At 40.7% G+C, this 24,005-nt stretch overlaps 1 protein-coding gene across 4 annotated transcripts in view; it reads right to left on the reverse strand.

The window, feature by feature from the left end:
- Positions 1-330: 330 nt before the first annotated feature.
- Positions 331-24,005, reverse strand: part of PTCD1 (pentatricopeptide repeat domain 1) — a 465,981-nt gene continuing 442,306 nt past the window's right edge. For all 4 annotated transcript variants that reach the window (XM_044089358.1, XM_044089361.1, XM_044089359.1 and 1 more), the window contains exon 8: positions 331-1,225. In XM_044089358.1, coding sequence (XP_043945293.1) covers positions 1,040-1,225 — 186 coding nt within the window. In that variant the 3' untranslated portion in view covers positions 331-1,039. The remainder of the gene's footprint in view (positions 1,226-24,005) is intronic.

Genomic DNA, 24,005 nt, shown 5'->3' on the forward strand with positions numbered 1-24,005 from the left:
ATGCTATAATCAGGGACAGTAATAAAACTTAGAGGAAGCAAATTAAAGAAAAGGGCAGGCAAAGTGACAGTCAGAAAATAAAGAATTACAGTACTTTCATTGTAAACTGGTTGTGAATCACAGTAAATAATCCTCTCATCACAATGTTGACTCCCTCTGTCTCTATAAAATGACATTAGGGAGGTAGAACCCTTGACAGTAAAACAAAATTATGCAGCACAATAGCACCCTTTCAGGTCATTCCAGAATACAAGGAATTAGAAAATATTACTATTTACATTAACAGGAGGACATATGTGATACAAAAACATTCAAGACACATTGAAAATATATATTTTTAAAGTTTTTTTAATGCAGTTGTATTTTAAGAAATGGATGGCAATATTCTGATCAAGTATAAACTACTCAGTGGATTATGATACTTTTACTTTGCTTGGCATGAAACCAAAGGTGCAGGTGCAGTATCCCCAGCAGTAACTGGATTCCTTCTCTCCGATGTTGGCTTATGACTGCTTTTTCACAAAAAAATGTCTTCCACTCTGGTCTGCTATTACAATCCCTGACACCCTCAACCATCTTCCTTTTGATGGCAACAAACAAATGTCCATACCTCCACTCCCTTAAAAATATCTCTGTTCCCATAAAATACATGAAAAGCATCAGCCCTTTAAATAATGTGGTTTCAGCATAAAGAGTGGTAAACTTGCATTGCATCACCCCTTTAGCAAGAACTCTCCTCAGTAATCACAGTTTAAAAATGACTTCCGGCCTGCTAATACCTTAGTTGAGCAGTACTCTGAAGTTCACTTTTGTGGTATTGAATGATATGATTTTATACTGAAATAGAAAAAAATAAAACTGTACCTAATGAAGAATACACAGAGATATACCCGTGAAATTTCATTAAAAAAATACCAGTAAACATTTTTGACATCTCTTGCCAGTTTTAATAGTCATCCAATGGAGGGCATGCCAAACAAAATAATGTTATGACAGTTTTGAAAATATTCACAACTTCTAACACATTGGGGGCTTTATCTCAGTTTTTAGAAATACTTTTCTCTGTTATGCAGTCACTACTTTCTTTAGATCCTGCAGAATCTTTTGGTGTTCGGTATTTAGCCCACGGGTGTGGTGTTTCTTCTACTGACATCCACTTCAACCATTGGTAGTAATAACCCCGAAAGCCATCAATCTTTTCCAGGTAAGTATTCTTGCATTTATACTGGAAGACCAAGAAATGTGTTATCTGCAGATAGCCCTTCATCCTTTCTGGGTTACCCTAAAATGTTTTAATCAGCAAAGTACTTGCTTCCTAACTTATTTAGCTTTGTTAATCAATAAACTCAACAGAATCACAGAAGAAAAGCTCAGTTATTTTGTTATAAAGATAACACAAAACAGCATTAACAAGGCATTTTCTTATTCCAGATGAGCATGCAAACCTGTCCTAGACTCAAAGGTGTAGAACACATGATTCTGTATTTACAGATTCACATAGTTATAGAATATATTGTACAGATAAGACTGAAAAGTAAACATTTAATTAAGGGAATAGAAATGCATATCAAAACATTATTATTATAAAGCTATGGCCAGCAATTATAAACCTAGCTACTTTAGCAGTTGAGAAAGTAAAACAAAATAGGATTGTGAAAGTAAACTTGCCATAACAGCAGATGTTTAAATAATCCATTGCGGCAGTACACTTGGTTATAAGGGTTATGATGAGGATAACCTGCAAACGGTATAAAACCTGACTAGCTTTCAAAGTTTAAGGGCACTTTCTATGTATCCAAACTGTTAACCAGTTCAAGCAGAGCTAAAGAAAAAGAGTGGTTGGGGCACCAAGACCTTCAGTGCATTCACACTATGAGAGGGAGGCTAAAATCCTGAAAAGGTCAGTGCTAGGACACTAAAAATTCAAGTTCATACCCTGGCAACAAAAATAAGGGGGTGGAGGGAGGCAGTAACTGGTGCAGCAGTGATAATGCAAACATCTACAGTTATGCTAAGTTTAACTTGCACATCTGTACTATGTTCAGCGTTTGACACTGATGCAGTAGCTTTAGTTATATGGTTAAACTATCATAGCTCATACTGATTAGGAGGAGGAAGAATGAGGGTCCAGGACCTGGAGAGTGGTCCTAGCAAAGCCTGCACTAGTCCTGGAAAAGGAATCTAGTTTGTAGTGCTTTGTAAAGGTATGTACAGATGATCAAGTTGCTTCTTCTACTATAATTAAACAACAGGGGAAGTTGCATCCACAAAGAGACCAGTCACCAGTGGAACCCCCAGAGTTCTGTGCTGGGACCTCTCCTATTTGGCAATTATGCATGTGAAGTAAAGGCCAATACCAAAGGGCTGTGGCTGACTACGTTTGTAGATGACTGCAAGCTAGGAAGTTACTGAATACCCAAATGACTTAGCCATCCTGCAGTAAGGCTTGTTATAAATAAATACTACTGCTAAAATCATGAACTGAAACTAAATGTAAAAAAAAAATACATCATCATATCCTTTGGGAAGTCATCTACCCCAGGGAACTACCAGATTGACAACACCCCCCCCCCCCAAGAGTTAATCCAGTTGTTTGGGATTTGAGAACGTATGTGGAAAGTGACCTAACTTTCAACCAACATATATCCATTGTCATCAGAAAGACTTTCTATATTGTACAGCTTCTAAACAAAGGGATTGTGTCTAAATCTAGGGATGTCTTGTTTCCCTTTACTTAGCACTCATTAGGCCAGTCACTGAGAATAATGCCCCCTTTGGCATGCATCTGTCCAGATATATGCAGCAACTGGATCATCATCATCACCACAAAGTACAGTTGTGTACACCTACCATAAATGTAGATGTTCGAGTGTCTTCACTGTTGCAGTCATGACTGTAGGGTTCTCCCCTGCCAGCAGGCAGTCCTCGGTCGGCCAGAATCCCAAAGTCTGGGTCCGGCGTCAGCTGTTCAACCATGCTCCCTGACGTCAGAGCGCAAGGAGTACAAAGCTGACAGCCGACGCCATCTTCTCCAGCTTTTCTTGCCCCAGATGTCAGGAGACCCAAAATGAAAAAGGTCCCATATCCTTTGCAAATACACCTCAGAAGAATGGTGAAAAAAGGAACTACACAAAAGTAAAAATAAGAGGGGACAGGAGGGAGGAAGCAGACTGCAACAGTGAAGACACTCGAACATCTACATTTATGGTAGGTGTACACAACTGTACTATGTTCATCATGTTTCACTGTTGCAGTCATGACTGTAGGGTAGAATCCCAAAGCTGAAAGAAAGGGAGGTGGTCATAAAGAAGAAGGGGCGGCTAAAAGGCCCTGCAAGACTGCAGAGGCAAAGCCTGCCCTAGACTTAGAGTAGAGAGGTAGATTGTAGTGCTTAGAAAAAGTATGCACTGAACTCCAAGTTGCAGCTTCCAAAATGTCTTTGGTAGGAACTCCCCTGAGGAAGGCCGCAGAAGTGGCAGCAGCTCTGGTGGAATGAGTCCATATACTCCCTGGGATTTGCTTTCCATGGTGTGAATAACAAAATCTGATTCCATGAGCAATCCATTTAGAAATGGTCTGTTTTGAAATGGCTTTACCTTGGGAACTAGAAGCATAAGAAACAAACAATTGTTCTGATTTTCTGATGTCCTTGGTTCTGTCCAGGTAAAAACGTAGCTGTCTGTGTACATCCAAGGAATGTAAGACCCTTTCCCCTTTATTTTGAGGAGTGGGGAAAAAGGTTGGCAAGTGGATAGTTTGATTTAAAGCCACTTTGGAAACCACCTTAGGCATGAAGGTAGGATTAGTCCTCAAAGATACCCTGTCTTGATGAAAAATAATATAAGGTTCCACAGCCATAAGAGCTTGTAACTCTGAAACTCTCCTGGCAGAGGTTAGGGCTAACAAGATAGCTGTCTTCCAAGATAAAAACATGATGTCAGAAGAGGCAGCAGGCTCAAAAGGAGGCAAGGTTAGTTTTTCCAAAACATAGTTGAGATCCCAAGCAGGAATGGGAGGAGATCTAGAAGGTCTTAAGTTCTTAGCTCCTCTGAGAAACTGTCTCATGAGCTGGTGGGAAAAGATGGGAGGGTCTGTATTATAATGAGCAGAAATAGCAGAGGCATGTATCTTAATGGAAGAGAAAGAGAGACCGTTATGTAAGAGATCTGTCAAGTAAAGTCAAATTAAAGGAATGTTAGGAAGAAGAGGATCAGAATCCTGAGCCTGCATCCAGGAACAAAATCTTTTCCATTTTCCTGCATAAGATTTTCTAGTGCTAGGACTTCTGGCTTCTAAAATGACATCCATAACCTGCTTGGGTAGGAAAGAAGAAATCAAAGGCCCTGGATTAACCAGGCTGCCAGGCTGAGAGTTCTGACATGAGAGTGTAGAACCTGACCCTGATGTTGGAACAGAAGGTTCGGAGACTGAGGTAAAACCCAAGGGGGCTCCAGACATAGGCTTTTTAGAGGTGGATACCAAAACTGCCGAGGCTAATTTGGGGCCAGCAAGATTATCATCTTGGGCTTGTCCTGTTTTATCTTCAATAAGACCCGTGGAAGAAGAGGAAGAGGCGGAAAGGCATATCCCGAGAGGTTCCTCCAACTGAATGACAGGGCATCCACTTTCCAAGCTTCTCTGTGGAAAGTCCTGGTGCAAAAATTCTGTAGTTGATGATTGAGATGGGATGCAAAGAGGTCTATGTGAGGACATCCCCAGACTGCTGTTATCATCCTGAATATTTTGGTGTCCAGCATCCACTCGTGTGGATCCGAAAGGTTTCTGCTCAGACTGTCTGCCAGGCAGTTTTGTTTCCCTGGTAGAAACTGAGCTTGAAGATCCAGATTGCAAGCTAGAGCTGTGTTCCATAGAGCCATGGCTAGTCTGCAAAGGGGGTAGGAATGAGATCCCCCTTGCTTGTTTATGTACCATATAACTGTGGTGTTGTCTGTCCGTATTAGTAGTTGTCCTGGTTGTAGAAGATTCCTGAAGGCCAATAGAGCTTTCTGAACGGCTAACATTTCCTTAAAATTGATATGCAGGTGCTTCTGATCCTTCGTCCAAAGGCCCTGCAGACAGTTGCCCTGAAAATGGGCTCCCCAAGCATAATCCGAGGCATCCGTGGTTAGAATCTGAATGGCAGGAGGCAGACAGAAGGGTTTCCCTTTGTTTAGAGCACATGCCCTGGACCACCAAAGAAATTCCTTTTGAAGGCAAGGAAGGACGGAGATCAGTATGTCTAAACTGTGGCAATGCTGAGACCATACACTTTTTAGGTACCACTGTATTTTCCTCATGTGTAGTCTTGCATATGGTACGAGAAGGATGCAGGAAGCCATGTAACCCAAAGCCTGCAGGAATCTCCTTGCAGATAGTTGAGTTAAAGTTGCCAAGGTTTTGAAACTTGAAGCCAGCTGTAATTGTTTTTCGGATGTCAGAAATGCCATCTGGGTTGTGGTGTTTAGAAGAGCACCCAGAAAAGTTATCTGTTGTGATGGTGTCAAATTTGATTTTATGTTTACAGAGAATCCCAGGAACTTGAGGAGGTTCTGTACAAATTCTAGATGCTGGAGTAAGACATCCTTGCTGTCTGCCTGAATTAGACAATCATCCAGATAAGGGTAAATTTGAATTCCCTTGAGTCTGCAGTAAGCTACTACTGGAGCCAGGCATTTGGTGAAGACCCTGGGCACAGTAGACAATCCAAAGGGCAGCGCAGAGAATTGAAAGTGCCTCGATCCGGCCTTGAACCCGAGGTATTTTCTGCGATCCTGCCTGATGGGAATGTGTAAATATGCCTCCTTTAAATCCAAAGTTACCATCCATGCATCTTTGGATAGCATTGGAAGTAGCTGCTGTAGAGTAAGCATCTTGAATTTTGGAATCTCTAGAAAGGTGTTCAAGACCGACAGATCCAGAATGGGTCTCCATGAGTTTTGCTTCCTGGGGACTAGAAAAAGCCTTGAGTAAAAACCTTGTCCCATCTCTGAAAGTGGAACCAGTTCTATGGCATTCATAGCCAAAAGAGCTTCCACCTGGTTTAAGGCCTCCGTCCATTGATGTTTTGGAAGGTCTGGCCATCCGCTTGGCCTTGGCAGGGTATGAAAATGGAATTTGTAACCTCTTAAAACCACATCCAAAACCCACTTGTCTTGGGTTATTTGAGTCCAATTTTGATAAAAAAGAGAGTTTTCCTCCGAGAGGGGCTTCCAGGCAAGAAGTTCCTGTAGCCCAACAGAGGGAGTCATTGAGTTTGTTTCCTATGAGTTTGTGACCTGTCCTCTCCTCCCCTAGGGGTGGAAGCAGTCCACTATCTTGGTCTATAAGAAGCTTGTGTTTGAGGCCTTCCTCTGGAGCGTCTATATCTACCCCTCTGAGGCCTGTCTGAAGTGGGAAAGGACCAATTTTTAGAAGGCCAATTCCTGCTAAAACTAGGTGGCTGTACTTGTAAGAAATCTTTAACTGTTTGCATGGATTTCGCCTTATCCTCCATCTTTTTAATCACCTCTTCAGCTTTTGATCCAAACAAAACATTATGCTGAACAGGAGCATCCAATAATTTAGCCTTTACTTGTTCAGGCAAATTTTGTTCCTTTAGCCATGCATGCCTTCTAATGACTGTGCTGGAGGCAGCAGCCCTACAAGAAGCCTCCAAGGCATCAAATCCACAGTGTAAACCATGCTTCCCAACTTATTCAGTGGCATGCAATAAGTCATGTAATTCCTTATCATCAGCACAGGCAGAAATGGAAGTAAGCTTTTGTTTTAAAACAGACAAGAGAAATTGCTGGTATTTCAGCATATGAAACTGACAGTTTAAAGCCCTAATGGACAAAGTAGCAGAAGTGTACACTTTTTTGCCCCATCTTTCTAAGGATCGAGAATCCTTTTCAGTAGGAATGGGATTTTTTTGGCAGAAGCGGCCTTAACTCCCTTAGGACCCTGAGAAATGGTTTCAGGGTCAGCAGAAGGGTTCTTGTATAAAAACTGGTGGGAATCAGGAACCCTGTAATATCTATCAGGCTTAACAGGAGCAGGAGGAAAAGAGTCAGGGGTTAAGTTAGCCTCCGAAAAGGCATCATCCACAATATCCAAAACAGGAGGAATAGCCAGGGGTCTATGTCGGGGAAGAAGAAGAAAATCCCTCAGTCTTTTCTTAGATTCCGAATACTCTTGTCCTTCCCAGTGGAAATGTTCCCTCATTTCATGCAAAGTTTCCCCAAAAGAGAAATCCTCAGGGGGAGAAGCTGAAGGAATGGATTCCTCAGCATCAGAATCCTCATAAGGAGGGAAAGAAGAAGAAACAGAAGCCTGATCAGAGGAATCATAATAAACATCCTGCCTTGGCCTTTTATCTGGAGGGGGATGTGAACCCCTAATCATAGTAAGTAAATCCTCCGCCATCTTGAGTAACTGTTTCTGTGACTTGGGAGCCGGTTCAGAAGAGGCCTGTGTTGCAGTCTTTGATTTAGAAGGAGTCTTTGCCTTTGTCTTTGGCTTTGCCTTTATTAGAAGCCGAGTAGGCCTGAAAACCCCTTTGGAAGCCGGTACCTGCACAGCGGCTCCGGACCCATCCGAAGGAGCATTGTCTGAAGGTCCTGCAATAGAAATATTTAAAGGCCTGGTTGGCTCCTCATGAGAGTCCGTTTCGGCCATCAGTTCTGAAATGGCCGATGACAGGGGCTGCAAAAGCGCCTCACTGACGACGGCCGAACCTGAAGCTGGCTCTGCTTGTGCGCTATCATCAGATTTGGATCTCGGAGGCCTGTCTTTATCCTTGCGACGTTTGTGAACTCCGGTAGCCGGAACCGTATCCAACGACATTTTGTAGTTAAAGCACCTACCGAAGTAATGAAAAGCAAAATCGTACCTTCGCTTAATTGTACGTTGATTGAATCTAGCACAAAACCGACAACTAGCTACGTCGTGGTCAGGGCCTAAAGCAAGGAATACAGTAAGAATGAAAATCCTTATGAGGTATTTGCTTCCCACATGAAATACAATTATTAACTTTTTCTGACATCGGAGTGGAGCAAGAAAAAAGTTTCCCCAACTGGGTACTTAGCTTTGAGTGGAGAAGAAAATCTTCGGACTGAAGTTTATCAGAAAAAAAAAAATCGTCAGGAGTCAGCCAACCGGCACTTGCTAACTGCTATCACCACACGGCAAGAAAGACTGGAGAAGATGGCGTCAGCTGTCAGCTTTGTACTCCTGGCGCTCTGACGTCAGGGAGCATGGTTGAACAGCCGACGCCGGACCCAGACTTTGGGATTCTGGCCGACCGAGGACTGCCTGCCGGCAGGGGAGAACCCTACAGTCATGACTGCAACAGTGAAACACGATGAACATCTCCCTTTTTCCCCATTTCCTACATGGTGTCAGGGTGTTGTATTAACTGTCACCATCATTCTTAATTCAATACCACCATCCTGTCTTCTTCAACACTCATGCATGATTGTTGCAGATCTTCTCTCACATAATCCATCCAACTCTTTCTGGATGTCCTTGTTTCCTCTTACCTTCTTCCTGTCTGTTCCATATCATCTTCACCAGATTGTCTTCTGCTTTTCTGCAAGTATGCCCAAACCACCATAATCTGTTCTCTTTGATCTTTTCTGCAACTGGAGCTACTTTGGCTTCTATTCTTGTGTCCTTGTTTCTTTGTCTGTCCCGCAGTGTGCATCTTACCACCTGTCTCGGGCATTTAATTTCCATTACACCTAGCTTCCTCATCTGCTCTGCCTTTACTGCTCAGATTTCTGTACAATATAGCAGTACTGGTCACACAACTGTTTTGTACCCCTTACTTTTCAGCTTCTTTGGCATTCTTCTGTCATAAACTACACCTGACACTCTATATGCCAGTTGGTTACAGCCCCTCTGATTCTAGCTTTGACCTCTTCATTCAGACTTCCCTTCTCCTCAACCACCCCTCCCACATACTTGAAGCTGTTAACTGTTTCACTGTATTCCCTTTTACCTCACTTCTCAGCTTCTTCTGATTTCCACAACTTGCTACCATTACTACTGTCTTATCTGTACTCAGTTTCATCCCATGTGCCTTCAGTTTTGCATTCCATTCCCCTATCCTTTGCTGAACTTCAACTGGAATGCCCACAGATTTACCTTACTAAAAGGATACAAGACCTAAACTCTATGTCCTATATGGATCAACGCAAAGCCCTGTGACTATACTTGGTAGTTTAAACCAGTTATTGCACCTTGGAGTATAATACATAAATTCGGTTTGAGCTCCTGCTTGTCAAATCACATTTTTTTCCCCAAATATTCTCATGTTTCTTCACTTTTTCCTTCTAGGTCCCCTGGTACATACTCTCTACTGCAAATTGGGTTCCAGTTCCTACCCTTAAATAATATTTATGTCTGCCCAAATTCTCTTAAGCTCCATAACTGTAGTTTTAGGTGGAATATAAATACATTATTAACTGCTGAAGCCCCTCTCAGAATCAGTATTATTGCTGCCACTTTTCGTTTGTCACTGATACTCCATTGAATATCCATTCTGACGTCCTTTCTCTGCCAAATTCATATGCTCATTGCTGCCCCAGTAACTCCCCTGTAAGATTATTTTTACTCCATATTTTCTAATAAAATTCAGTACTCTCTGCATTTTGTCCATACCTGCAATACAACTGACATCCAATGATAACACTGATATGGCAGTCGTTCTGATAGAAAGGTATTACTTTCACATATTCTGCATTTTAATTCTTTTAGATATAAATTTCCAACTTGCAACTTACATGCACACATTAATGCTTGGCATTCTGAGTCTGTATGCAGTTGCTGCTTCTTATCTCTGTTTGAAACCATGTCAGATTGTCCCAGATTTTTGCTTCAAGACATATTCTCAAGAAACTAAACATATTTTCAACCTCACCCCTTTTAATTCACAGCAAACACACATAAGTATACACAGTTTCCAAAACTGGAAGTTATCCGTCCATATAAGAGCAGAAGCCCCAAAAAGACAGCTACATCGACAGGCTTTACCTATTTTGCAGATAGGTTTAATCATGCTGTAACAGCATGCTAGAGCTAGTGATCTCCCCTTGCAGAGATATCATCTATCCTTATGTTATCTCTATTTCCCTCCCAGATGTGAAAAACAGTTGGCATGGTCTGATTTCACAGATTTTTAGCCTTAAGAAAAAGTGTACTGGTTACCGCCCTCAAATGAATAAAAAAAAGGCTGCTAGGGACACATCTACCTGCAAAAGTATTCGCTTTTCTCAGTATCAGTCTTAAAATTTATTTTCACTGAACTGCTTGCCAGTAACCCTTTAAACAGTATTTCTTAAGTTTCTTATACAAACGCCTCACAGCACATTCTTCAGTCATTTCCTGATGAATTGCCTGCAACTGTACTTACCAGCTCCTACTGCTGTTTTATGGGGGAAAAGAGCAGTTAATAGCTTTACAAATGTAAGAAACAGCTTTCAAATACAGGAAAAGTATTTTTATGCTTTCCACTTTCCAGCCTACCTGCTTTAAAAAATACCTTGTCTGCAGCATAAATTAAGAACACTAATCTATACTACCATCTGTATAAAAAATGGAATTTATTATATTTTAATACACATAAAATATTATTAGTTCACGTTTATATTTCCCCCTACAACCCAAAATCACACCACATTTCTTATATCCAGCTTTTATCTTGTCACAGTATAAATCCCAGATACAGAACACTCAACAAAAAGTACTTTCTTTAACATCACTAGCATAAACAGCAGTCTCTTATAAGACCCCCACTTGCATTTAAAATACTTCTGCACACCACACAGAACTGCTGTAGAATATAACATTCGGTTTATTTCAAGACATTTATTTTACTGAACAATTTTTAAAATAATACCTTAATTGACAGATCACATAACAGTTTCTCATAAATCAGAATAGTCACAGTTTAACCAAACTTTACATAACCTTCCAATACAGTTAACTTTTTTCTTAGCATTTAATACATCATTACAGTCAATTTGCAAATATTGTTACATTAATACATTGTTACCCTGTTACATTGTTTCAAAGCCAAACAACTTTTTAGTGATGACTGGAAAAATTACAAAACTATAGTGGCTTCCAATTATTTTCCCTCCTGTACCAATATTTTGCAGTGGTAGCCATGGTCTCCATTTATTCAATAATGCCTTCCCCTGTCTCTCTCCTACTATTTTAGTCTCTTGCATGTAGATGTGACCCATGAATTTCCACAGCTTTTTCCATAGCTGGGTTATTGCTTTTTTCACTGCCAGCAATAATGTTCCAAGTAACTCTTTCTCAGCCTTTTGGTATATCTAAAAAGAACACTGCAAGATGAGCCTTTTCTGGCCACAGCTTCTCCACATTTCTACTGAATATTTTCTAATTTCCTGTAACTTAGGAATTTGCCAAATATGTGTACTCAGGAGCCATAGGTCCCTTCCCCACAACTCCAATAGCATGTATCTACATCTGTTTATATCTTATTCAACCTTGTTGAAATATAAAAATACTTGGGCAAGCATTTTCAGCCAAAGATATGAAACTTCCTCATTAATTCACCTTAACCAGCCTGGAGTACATTTCATTCTATTTCCTTTCTGGAATTTGATTCCCCAGTTTTGTTTCCCAACCTTTCTTCAATTTCTTAACTATTTTACTTTTAATCTCCCTAATTGTTCTATAACTTTGCAAAGCTATCTTGTTTGGTTTCAAATCTATACTCTGCATGTGTTTAGTATACAGATCCCAGAGTGGTTTATTTGTGTGCCCTACTTCCCTGGTCTTGCTCCTACCATACATATGCGTAAATCATCCATATTATCAGATGTTTTCCTGTTTTCATTTGATGTTTTTCTTGAAACCTCTTCCAGAAGATAAAGGCCTGTGTTTCCATTAACTGTGATCAGTATCTGACTTCACCATTCTTCTGCAGTTAGCCCTTAATCTGCTGGTTTTCTGCCACTTCAACTTGACTCACTTTCACTGGAACATATCACCATTTCTGCTTTGCAAACCTGTAAAATTCATAATCCAAGATAGAGCTGCTCCTTCAGTTCCCCAAGGTTCTGCCAGTCTCTTGAGTCTCATGCAACCAGAATACAACTGGGTTAACTCCAGGGAAGCACTGGTCTATCCAGCTCCACCAATAGCAGTCTATCCTCTAACATATACCAATAACATACAGAGACTTAACTGTGATACTCTCCTGTATGACCACAGACAGAATAATGCTAGGCCCCCAGCCCCTTGGCATTAACTTATCCCAAGCCTCTTTTTGTTTAGATTGTTCCCATAAAAAGTTATATTTTTTATGCCCCAGAAAAAAAGGAACTGTCTGGGTTCAGTAGGACCATCAAAAACTCACATAAAGCTACCAGCAGGGCAAACAGCTGCAGTGCTTGCATTCTGTGATCTAGTTCCAGCACCAGAAGCTTCCACTTTTTCAGTCCATCTGCTACAGTCTTTTTTTTTGTTCTTGATTGAGTGAGCATTATAATCTCAGCTACAGTATGAGCTACAGGCACACCAAAATATATTATAGGTTCATAGGTGTGTACTAGGCGAATGGCCCTAGAGCCTTTACAAGCCTAGCCCATAGGATTACCCTGGCATCGTGCCACCAGACTTTAGTTCCCAGTGCCTCTGTCGAGTAGAGCTAATGGAGTGATCCCCAGGGGTGAATTTTCTATTTCCCATCCACTCATTAAGATTTTTCTTGAAGAGGGCCAGTGAGGTGCTCAGTTTGACATGTATGAGAAGTCTATTCCATAGCATGGGCAGTCTCTGGGTTATGAACCTGTCCCTCCAGCACGTTCTGTTGATTGTGGTAATGAGGATGAGGTCTCTGGAGCATGTGGTGTGGAGGGATTGGGATTTCTTAGATGTAGCATTTCTAACAGAGCTGGGTCAGACATGGTTTTGTAAGTCAAGTAGAGATCGCCTCTAAGTAGGTGATAGGAGACAGAGGACAGTTGGGAGTTTTTTGTGTCTGTCCATATAGGACAAGTGTTTAGGGCCTAGGATCCTCTTTGTGAGGTCCTTTTGTGGCCTCTCCAGTTGCAAGTGTCTAGTGTGGTACATGCCAAATGGGGCACTGTACTCGATGATTGGCCTAATGAGGGAAGAGTAGAGTGAGACAATGACCTCTTTCTTCCTGGATGCAAAACCCTTTCTAATGAAATGTGCCATATAGAAGGACTTTCTGACTACAGTGGAAATGCGGTGGTCAAAAGAGAGGTTCCTGTCAACCTGTGTTCTCAGATCTCTTATAACGCCTTCTGTGTTAAGTGGACTACCATCGATGTGGTAATTCATGGTAACCGGGGTTTTCCTAAAGGGGATGACAACATATTTTTTGGCATTGAGCTTAAGGCCATGGTTCTGACACCAGTCGTTGGTCTCAGTCAGGCCTTTCTGTAGGATGTCAACATCACTTGAGGAGTTATTAGCTCCCAACTTGCAATTGTTTGCGAACTTTGTCAGCCAGAGTCCCTTCATGTTGGCCTGGACTTCACAGAAGTAGATTCCAAACAGGAGAGGAACCAGGACCGAATCCTGTGGGACTCCACTCGTGACTGGTCAGCAGTCTGACTTGGAGTCAGAACCCACAGTGTGAAAGTAGCTATCTGTGAGCCAGTTTGCAATCCACCTAGTGATATAGGGGTTGATGCCTACCTTATTGAGTTTTTCTATGATTCCTAAGTGGGGAATGGTATCAAAGACTTTGGCCAGATCAAGGTAGGCTGTATGAACCACCTTGCCATCATCCACAGCTCTGATGACTGACTCAAAGAAGTCGACCAGGTTGACCAAGCTTGATCTAACCTTCACAAAACCAAAGTGTGTGGGATCCAGAGTTTGGAGATTCCCTATATCCGTGTTTATTAGGTCCACAATGATGCGTTCCATAGCTTTGCAGATCGGACTGGCCAGGTTAATGGGGCGATAGTTCCCAGGGTCTGTAGTCACTCCTCCTTTGTGGAGAGGGATGACTGTAGCAGTGCACCATTTGGTAGGGGCAAAGCCTGAGGTGAGGCTGTGATTGAGCAGGGCACACAGGTGCAGTGCCAGTTCTCTCTGTAGTTCACGCAGAACACAGCCAGAGATACTGTCAGGTCCCATAGAAGCTGTATTCTTGGCTTTGGACAGTGCTGTTTTAACCTGTGCAGCAGTCATACTGGGTGCCTGGCAATCTATTGGTATTGTGATTGGTCCTTTGATGGGGGAGAGAGAGTGGTAACGTTGGCACTGAATCTGTCGGCCAGTATATTGGCAATATCTGTTGGCTCGGTATTGGAGGTACCATTATGCAGTAGCTCAGAGCAAATCTGGATATTGCAGTGGAGATTCTTTACATAACTATAGAAGGCCTTGTGTTTTTCTTTACTACCTGCTGCAATTCTGTTTTCATAGCTAGCTTTAGAGGATTTGATGAGGGATCTCAACTTTTTGTTAAGGCTGATAAAGGAGTCTTTCCCGTCTTGGGACTTCACCTTACTCCGCATCAGTTTCCTCCTCCTGTTGTAGAGTTTGCTTATGGCAGAGGACCACCAGATTGGCTTCATTTTTTGGAGGAGAGCGTCTTGGTTCTATTGGGTATGGAGAGATCCAAGCATTTGCCTACGTGTTCATACAGTGCATTGGTGTATGATTTGGCGGTCATGCAACTATCGTCCATTTGCATGGGTGCCGTGAAGTTGGCCACCTCTGTTTTTAGGAGCGCAAAGTTAGCTTTGGAGAAGTTTTTCAAGGTGGTTACCTTTGCAGGGCGGGTGGGAGGGATGTGGATTTCCAAGATGATTAGTTTGTGGTTGGATATAACCAGGGAGGAGTTGACTAATGATACAGAGCAATGGTTGCCCATGTTAGTAATGATCAGGTCAAGGATGTTGCTACCTCTAGTGGGGGTAAGAACGAGCTGGTCCAGGGCATTGGAATTAATGAATTACAGGAAACGTTGGGCATGTGTATTGGTACAACAGTAGTTTTCCTAGTTAATGGAGGGGTAGTTGAAGTCGCCCAGTATGAAAGTGTTAGGTTGGACCCTAATATTCTCCAGGGTGCTTAGGAATGTGGAGTATGAGTCTTGGGACATGGTTTGGGACCTAGAGCAGGCTACGACCTGAATCACTGTCTTACCCAATGTTAGATGCACCTGAAGTATCTATGATGCGTTATGTTGGGCTACCAGTCTGGAGGTGTGCACATCCTTTATGAATATGGAAACACCACCACCTTTGGAGCTTCAGTCCAGGTTCTGGGGCTGAAAGGTGTGGAATGAGTTATAGCCTGGTAGTGCAGGGGTGCCTTCTGCTGCCTTGAACCAGGTCTCTGTTACAGCACAAATGTCGATGTTCTCCATTTTAAGGAGTGCTTCAAGTGAGTTCACTTTGAGATTTAGACTTCTAGCATTGAGCAGCATGACCCTCAGATTGCATTTGTTTGTAGCTGTTACGCGGTGGTAATTTGGTCTTTGCAACACCACCTAAAAAAGGCACTGTAGGGGTGGCAAGAGCCTTGGCCACATCTGGAAGCCCAGGGGTGACAGATGCAGGCCATCTCTGGCAAAGCATCGAGGTCTGTCAATCATGTCAGCCCAGGCAGACAGATACTGGATCCCCTTAGAATGACACCAGAAATGTAGCCAATTGTTGAAATCAATCATTTTCTGCTTGTACTGTGATATCATTCTGGGTGATGGTAGGAGTCTGCTCAGGGCTAGGGTATTACCCCCACCTGGGCTACATAATCAGTGAGCTCCTCCAGGTCTCTTTTCATGTAGTCCAGGGAGGTATGTCTCAGGTCATTCACATCCACACGTACAATGATAGAGTCATATTTGTACCTGCTGTTGAGGGACCTGAGTGTGTGCATTATGTGGCAGATCCTGGTGCCTGACAGGCAGCTGCCTGTTACTTTCTCCTTAATCAACCTAGTGAGTGGAACATCAGTGTGCCTCACTGTCGAGTCACCTATGACTAGTGCGTTGGGCATGCTATTTTGCCTTAGGGGCCTTGGTTGAGTGGCACACTGTTTAAGAGAGTTATATGTCTCGTGATTAGTGTTGTGTTGTGGTGGTTGAGTTGGTTTCTGCTTTGGAGATCTCTGCTATTTGGGCAGATTTTTACTGAGAGCCTCCGCAAAGGTGGGTGTATGGTTTGCGTTTTTATGTGAAGGCAGTGCTGGTGTGTGTTGTAGAGGGCTGTGTATTCCATGTAGTGTGGTGCAAGTGTTGACCTTCTCCTCTTGACCAGCTATCCTGGTCTTGGCTGGAAAGTGCGTGGTTTCCAATTTGGATATACAAGTGCATCTCTTGCAAGTCTGAGTGTTGGGAGGTAAAAGGAGAGGGTTGTCAATGTAAATGAGGGAATTGCTACATTGCCTTAGGATGCCCAAGTTCACCAGGTTAATAGGAGAAAGCACAGGGAACTGACATTTAGACATGCCTGGAAGGGTGGGCATTAATAATAAGTACTGGAGCTGTTTCCTTGTAGAACGTTTAGTGCTGGTAGCACTTTTGTGTGCTACACTAATTGCTACAAGAAGTCTGGTAAAGTGCTAGACTAATAAGCCAGTAAAAGTGCAAGAGAGGAGAGAACTAGCAGATCTAAGAGAAAAATTGAAGAGCAGACTTTTTGGCACCATGCAGAAGCTTACAAACAGTCCTGGATACAGTAAGTCTGTATCTGGACTAGCCTAGTTACAGGAAAGGTGGAAAAACAAGTGCAAACACGGGCTTGTAAACTAGGTTCATAAGTTGGTACTAGGCTATCAGCCCTAGGGCCTATATAAGCCTAGCCATAACAATTCCCTGGCTATTTCTTCCCACACTATTTACTTCCCTGGACCCTTGTCTAGCAGGGCGACTGACGTGATCCCGGGGGTGAACTAGAAAGTTGAAAGAGATGGAAAAACTGCCCAAACGGCCAATAAGCTACAATTTCTGGGCCAGAAATCACTCCCACTGATAAGCTAGAATGCTTCTCTCCAACACAGAAAGCCTTGTGGGGCTCAGAAGCTTACAAACAGTCCTGGATACAGCAAATCTTTATCTGGACTAGACTAGTTACAGGAAAGGCAGGAAATAAGCTTAGAATTTTTTTTAAGTGGAAAGGGAGAAAGGAGAAATCGAAGATAATTAGAGGTTAAGAACCTAAGTGGGTTGGCCTTCTCAAATGTTCTCACTGTATTAGGTAAAATGAGCTAATGACATTAGACTGGGAGGAGTGTCCCGGATCAAATTTACAGTAGGAGCTGGCAACTGCAAAGCCACCAAGTACAAGAACAACAACAGCAATAGGGAGGGAGGGTGGAGGATCAAACAAAATCAGACACCAAGAAAAGCAATCTCTAGCAAATTAATAAATGCAGCAGTTTTCTTAACTAAAACAAAATCAGACACCAAGAAAAGCAATCTAGCAAATTAATAAATGCAGCAGTTTTCTTAACTAAAACAAAATCAGACACCAAGAAAAGCAATCTCTAGCAAATTAATAAATGCAGCAGGTCTGTTGACTATCACTGATAGCAGATTATGTGCCAAAAATATACTTATAGGCTTTTTGCATCCAGATGTCTATTGAATCAAGTCACAGCTTGGCCACCAGGAGCAGCTAAGAATTACTGAATTTGTTTGAAATACCTATGAGTACTTACTATATACCCTGTGCAAGGGTATGAAAATTTACTGTTGATGCCAAAGGTTTACCAGCATTTAACTTGTAGCATGTTAGGCTGTATGCCTGAAGTAGTTGAAACAACCTCTCCACTTGTTAAAATACCTGAATAATCCTAAAGAAGATTTGATCTGCGAACATTGCTAACTTAGTGGCAAAATTTCAAATTGTATGCCCTTCTATTCTGGACTTCCTGTGTTCAATTGGCAAGAGTTCTGGGTACAATACACAGCTGGGACAGTAGGCAACCCCTTCCTGGTACCGCATCCTGTGGTGAGGACAGCTGTCAATTCTGCATTTACCTAATACTCTCCTGTGATCTGTCAATCAACTGGCAACTGGAATCACAAACCTCTGCATGGCCCTAAACAAATATTGCCATTTCATCCTATAAAATGTTTCTCAGTGTCCCAGCTGGCTATTGTCATTTACTGTTTGGTGTGTTTGTTTTTCTTGTTGAATTATTAATAAAGTTTTCATCACATTGTCAAAGGTTTGTCTACCCCTTATAAAGCCACACTGGTCCCCATGTATTATTTGTGGTATTAGTATAGCCTGGAAGCAATTATTGACATGAATATCTTATAGTCTTGATTTAAAAAAGATGTCAGTCTGGAAGGACTGACCAATACTGGATGCTTGCCCAGCTTTGGAATGGCTGAAATCACTGCCGCTACCCATAAGTGGGGGTTAACTAATGTTATCACCTCATTCATTAGGTCGTTTTTTTTTTTTCATTACAACCCCCTTCCCCAAGTACAACTCTAAAGAAATACCATCTGGCCCAGATAACGGTCATCTCACAGCTTTTTCAAATGTTTTTTGCAGCTCCTCACAAGTTATGGGTCTCACTAAGATTAGTTGCTGTTCACTATTTGCTCTGCATAAAGACCCTGATAAAAATTCTGAAAACACCGAAAAATAATTTGTGGGTCCCTCCATTAGCATATTTATTTTATACATTCACCCATTTTACTTTATTTTTATCTCAGAGCCGGATTCATCCACGATTTTGGGGAGTTGCCCAGAAAGTTTCTGTATTGCCTTTCTTTTAAATTCACAATTCTTTTCTAATCTTATCAGTTTCTAACTGTGGCTCTTTCATTTCCTTCTCTGAACTTATGATTCCCCTGGCTTGTTGATTCTGCAAATCCTTAAGCAACCCTTTCCATGTACCCATTGTACAATTAATTATTAACTTTCCTCTCTGGCATACTACTGTAAACCTAGATCTTTAATAGTAAAGATGCAATCCTACTAACAGAAGGATTTGATTCAGACAAAACTGGCAGAAAAAGAAAGTACTAAAAGTGGGAGACAGTAGAGTGTTTGTGGAAAATGATTACTCACTGTGCACCAGGCAGAAGAGGAGTAAATTTATTCCACTAAATCAGTGAAGGTCAAGAAGTAGGAGTGAGACTTAAGCTGCAGTATCCAGCAATCTTCAGAATATTCTTTCCTGGAGGGACAAAATCATTTTTGGTGGAGAACATGCTAAGGAGGAAATACAAAACTTTGTCCAACAAAAAGTGAGCTGTGAAACAAAAGGAGATTCTGCTTTTTGTTCTTCTGGTAATAAAGACCACAGATAGACTGTGCCAGTGAAATATTTTCCAGTGTTTCAATGGAAAATGCTTGACAGACAGAAAAAAGCACAAGAGTTGACGAGGAGAACCAACAGTACGTTGGAAAGGAAGCCGAGACTGGATATGGGAGATGGAGACAAACAGGAATAGAACCAGCAACTTGGAAATTTACAAATAAATGTAGAATTATAAAACATTAATTACATTGGCGAAAAAGGACATAACAAGAAAACCTGGAAATAATGGACTTTTTTGACTCTGTTGAACTTGTAGGGGACTCTACAGCATATGACCTACTTCATATTATTAATGTTTGGAGGAACACTCAGGAGAGAGGAAGAAGAAAGGGAGAGTTAACTAAGTAAAACAAACGTTTGTTCTCAACAGTAATATCTGTATAGTGCATGATATCTGCATGCCATAGTTTTCTCAGTTATTTTCAAGTGTAACTGGGACACTAAAGTAAACAGGTGCCTCTATTTTCTCCATCTTTCTACTACTCCTTGTTGTTTTAAGAAATATAGGCACTGCAGTGTAAAAAATGTCTGTTCAAAAGAGTATGATACAAGAAAAAAATGTGTGTTTTTCATTCTTGCATAGGGGAATGACTGGATTAAATGTTCTTGGCTTTATCTAATAGTAAGCTTTAAGAGAAAGCAAATAAAAAATAATACTGAATATAATAAAGCTGTCCTCTAGCAAATAAACACCTGTAGAAACAACTCTATCTGGTTCTCATGTCTCCATGGAGACAAACTGAAAAAGAGCAAAAAAAAAAAAACAGAATACTTCTTTGTTTTAATGGCTTTCTTTCAATGACTAGGAGATATTGTTTTCTGAAAGCATTCAAGTGTTTTCTCATTATGGGAGAGCAATTATGATAACACAAAACCAGACAGCACTTAGTAGAAGCAAAGACTGTACCATGCGTCTTAGCATTGATAACCTTCCTTTTAGGTTAACCCAAGTCTCTATGAGTGTGGTTGCCAGTTTGGGACAAATGTTCCTATTAGAGAGGTAAAACTTCAATATTTGTAGATGCATACAGTTTTGTGTGTTGATATTAAGTTAATAGGCCTTTGGGTGTATTTGGGGTGTATATTTTTTTGTTTGAGGGCTGTGATCTCTGTGTAATCTTAAGGGAAGCTGCACTTTAATGTGTGTGCACTTGTCATCCTCCCAGTGTGTACATCCCCTAGCTGTTGCCAGTGGTGAGGATTGAGGCTCCTTGATTACTGGGCCAGTGCAGGGGCGTCACAACTGCTATAATGGAGCTTAAGAAAATTCTATGAGAAATTATCAGTTTTCAGTGGGGAATATTACTTATACGTGGGGACTGCAATTTGATTTGCAGCAAGGAAGCTGTGTCTGGGGGACCCAGAAGGGAAAATATAACAAAGGTGAGCAGATGTTTAAAGAAAGTTATGAAAATATTTGGCATAGAAGATGTGAATTCAGTAGTAGGAGTGTGGAGAGAATTTACATATTATTCCCCAAGATACAAATACTGGCTTAGTCTAGATAGAATTTACATTTCACAGGAACTTGTGCATTTAATTGAAAGTTTTAATACACATCCCAAAACTATTTCAGATCACGCGTCAATAATAACTAAAATAAAAATGCAGGGTTATGAAATAAAAATGAGACACTGGTGCTTTCCCACCTACCTGTTGAAAAGACAGGAATTTAAGGAATGGGTAACGGAAATAATGTGGGAGTTATTAGAGAAGACAGAATTTTCTTCTGAAAATATAGCTAGGGAGAGGGATAAAATTAAAGTGGAGTTGGACTTCCAAGATGAAGGCATACTGAGTAACATCTTAACTCCAGCTCTCTCAGTGTGAAAACAAAAACTCAGAGAAGGCCAGTAGATTTTTGTGTTTATGGGTAAATATCAGTAACTGGTTAGTAAGTGTAATTCCTGGATGCCAGGAAAAAATACAGAGCACCTGGAAAAAATCAGCTACAAAAAGTGAAGAAGAAACACTGACTGAGGAAAGTTCTGCAGCTGTTCAGCAAAAAGCAATGCAACTTCCAGCTATGACTTCCAATAACCTACAGGAAGATACAAGACAACTGCACATAGACCTGGTTAAAATAAACGAAACACCGATGGAGTACATCAACACAAACAACATAACCTGGGGAGAAATGGCAGAAGCTTTAAACAGATATCCAAACGAGGTGATAACACTGCAAAAATCAGAGCTTGAAATGAAGAAAAAGCTTGCTGAATATGAGACTGCTCAGGAAGAGATGTTTAAAAAATAGCAGAATTAGAGGACAGAGGATGTAGAGAAATCTCAGATTTTCAGCTATACCAGAGAAGTAGGAAGAAACAGACTGCATTAATTTTATGAAAGCACAAATAAGCAAACTGGTATTCCACATCAGGAGCAGTTATTAGTTGAAAGGACACATCATGTGTATGCTCCAAACCTGGCTATGAGACAGGAACCTCAGCTTTTAATAGTAATGATGCAATCCTACCAGCAGGAAAAGTTGATTCTGACAAAACTGTGGTAGAAGGACAAAATAAAGTGGGAGACACTAGAGTGTTTGTAGAGAACAACTACTCATTGTACACCAGGTAGAAGAGGAGTATATATTCATTCCACTACTCAAGGAATGTAGAGACAGAGGTGTGAGATTCAAACTGCTGTACCAAACTATCTTCAAGGTATTCTTCCCTGGAGGGACAAAATCATTTTTTGATAAAGTACATCCTAAGGAGGAAATACACAAGTTTGTCCAACAAAATGTTAGCTGTGAAACAGGAGAGTCTGCTTCTTGTTCTTCTGGTAATAAACAGAACAGAGATACTGTACCTGTGAAACCCTTTTCACTGTTTCAATGGACAATGTTGAAGAGAAGGAAGGGAGCATGAGAGGTGACTAGAAAAATCTAGAGTATGTTGGAAATAAAGCAGAAACAGAATTTCGGAGATGGAGATGAACAGTAATAAAACCATTAACTTAATGTGAGATTACAATGCAAAAATTCTACTTGTGAAATATAACAGAACAAGAAAATCTGGAAATATTGGACTTTTTTGGAATCTGTTGGACGTGTGGGGAGAAGTATATGTCCTACGTCATGTCATCAATATTCGGAAAAATGCTTTGGGGAGGGGAACAGAAGGGAGAAAGTTAACTGCAAGTAAAGAAAACTTTTTTTCTTAATAGTACTATTTTTGCGGTGTATGGTTTTCTTTGCGCACTATAACATTTTTTCAGTTATTTTTAAGTGTAACAGGCATTGTAAATAGTTGCTGGTGTTCTTTTTTCACCCTTTTTTTCGCTCTTCTCTCTTTCTTCTTGTTCACTTTTAAGAAATGTAGGCACTGCAATGCTAAAAAAAAGCCCGATTAAAAGAGCATGACTAAAGAAAAATGAATGTGTTTTTCCTCTTGCACTGATTTAGTAACAAGTATTAACAGAAAACAAGTAGATGAAAAAGACTACTGAATATCATGAGGCTTTTTTCCCTAGCAAATTAACATATGCTTAGTAGCAATTCTGTATTTGGTCCTTATGTTTCCATGGAAACAATCTGATAAAGAGAAATTGGTTATAGTCTGGAGAGTGACTGGCTGGGGAAAAAAAAAAGAAAAGAGAAACTGGCTAGGAAATAATGTTCTATGAAAGCATTCAGGAGTTTTTACAACTAGGACAGCCACAAAGACTAGACAAAACCAGTTAGCACTTAGTAGAAGTACAGGTTGCACTAGGTGTCTGGGTATGGATAACTTTTCTTTTTAGGTTAACTCAAGTTTGTGAATGTGGCTGTCAGTCTGGGACATTTGTTCCTATTAGGAGGGTAAAACTTAAAATTTAAAGATGTAGATAGTTTGTCTGTTAGTATTTAATAGGGTTTAGGGTGTATTTTTTGAGGGCTTTCAGTAAAACAAAATGTTTTGTAAGATGTGACATAGGCTCAAATGGATAGGACAAGAAACAACTATATAAAAGTTCAACCTGCCAAACAGTGTATGCATGTAACACAAAAGCTGGAACAAGACATTTAACAAAAAAGATATTGTACAAAAAATTTAGAAATAATAACCTTTTAATACAATGATGTTTTCTGTAATGTCTTTAAATGTCAATGGTCTTACAAATACAAAAAAGAAAGAATACTGAACTATATTAAAAAATGTTGACAGCAAATAGCTATGCTATAAGAGACGCATTTGGAAAGAACTGAACATGTGAATTTGATAAAGAAAGGCTTTCAGGATGGTTACTCAGCGGAATATCTGGGACAAAGGAAACAGCAGTACTTAAATTAATTGCAAGAGAAGCTCCAATAGTGATAGAAGAGGATAAAAAAGATGATAATGGCAGATGTGTAGTGCTAACAGGCTACTTGGAAGGGAGGAGGATTATACTGGCATGTATTTATATTCCATCTAAAATTGCTATAATGGAGCTTAAGCAAATTCTAGGAGAAAATCAGTTTTCATCAAGGAATATTACTTATAGGTGGGGACTGGAATTTGATTTGCAGCAGTGAAGATGTGTCTTGTGGGTCTAGAAGGGTATGCATAACAGAGGGTAGATTTTTGAAGAAATTTATAAAAATATTTGGTATGGAAAATGTGAATTCCGTAACAGAGGTTGAGAGTGAATTTACATATTCCCACAATATAAAAACTGGGCTAGGATAGACAGAATTTACATTTAACAGGAACATGTAAATTTAATTCAAGTTCTTGATATGCACCCAATAA

The sequence above is a fragment of the Protopterus annectens genome, chromosome 12.part0, assembly GCF_019279795.1.
Source record: "Protopterus annectens isolate FY-2018-M chromosome 12.part0, PAN1.0, whole genome shotgun sequence".
Classification (NCBI taxonomy): domain Eukaryota; kingdom Metazoa; phylum Chordata; order Ceratodontiformes; family Protopteridae; genus Protopterus; species Protopterus annectens.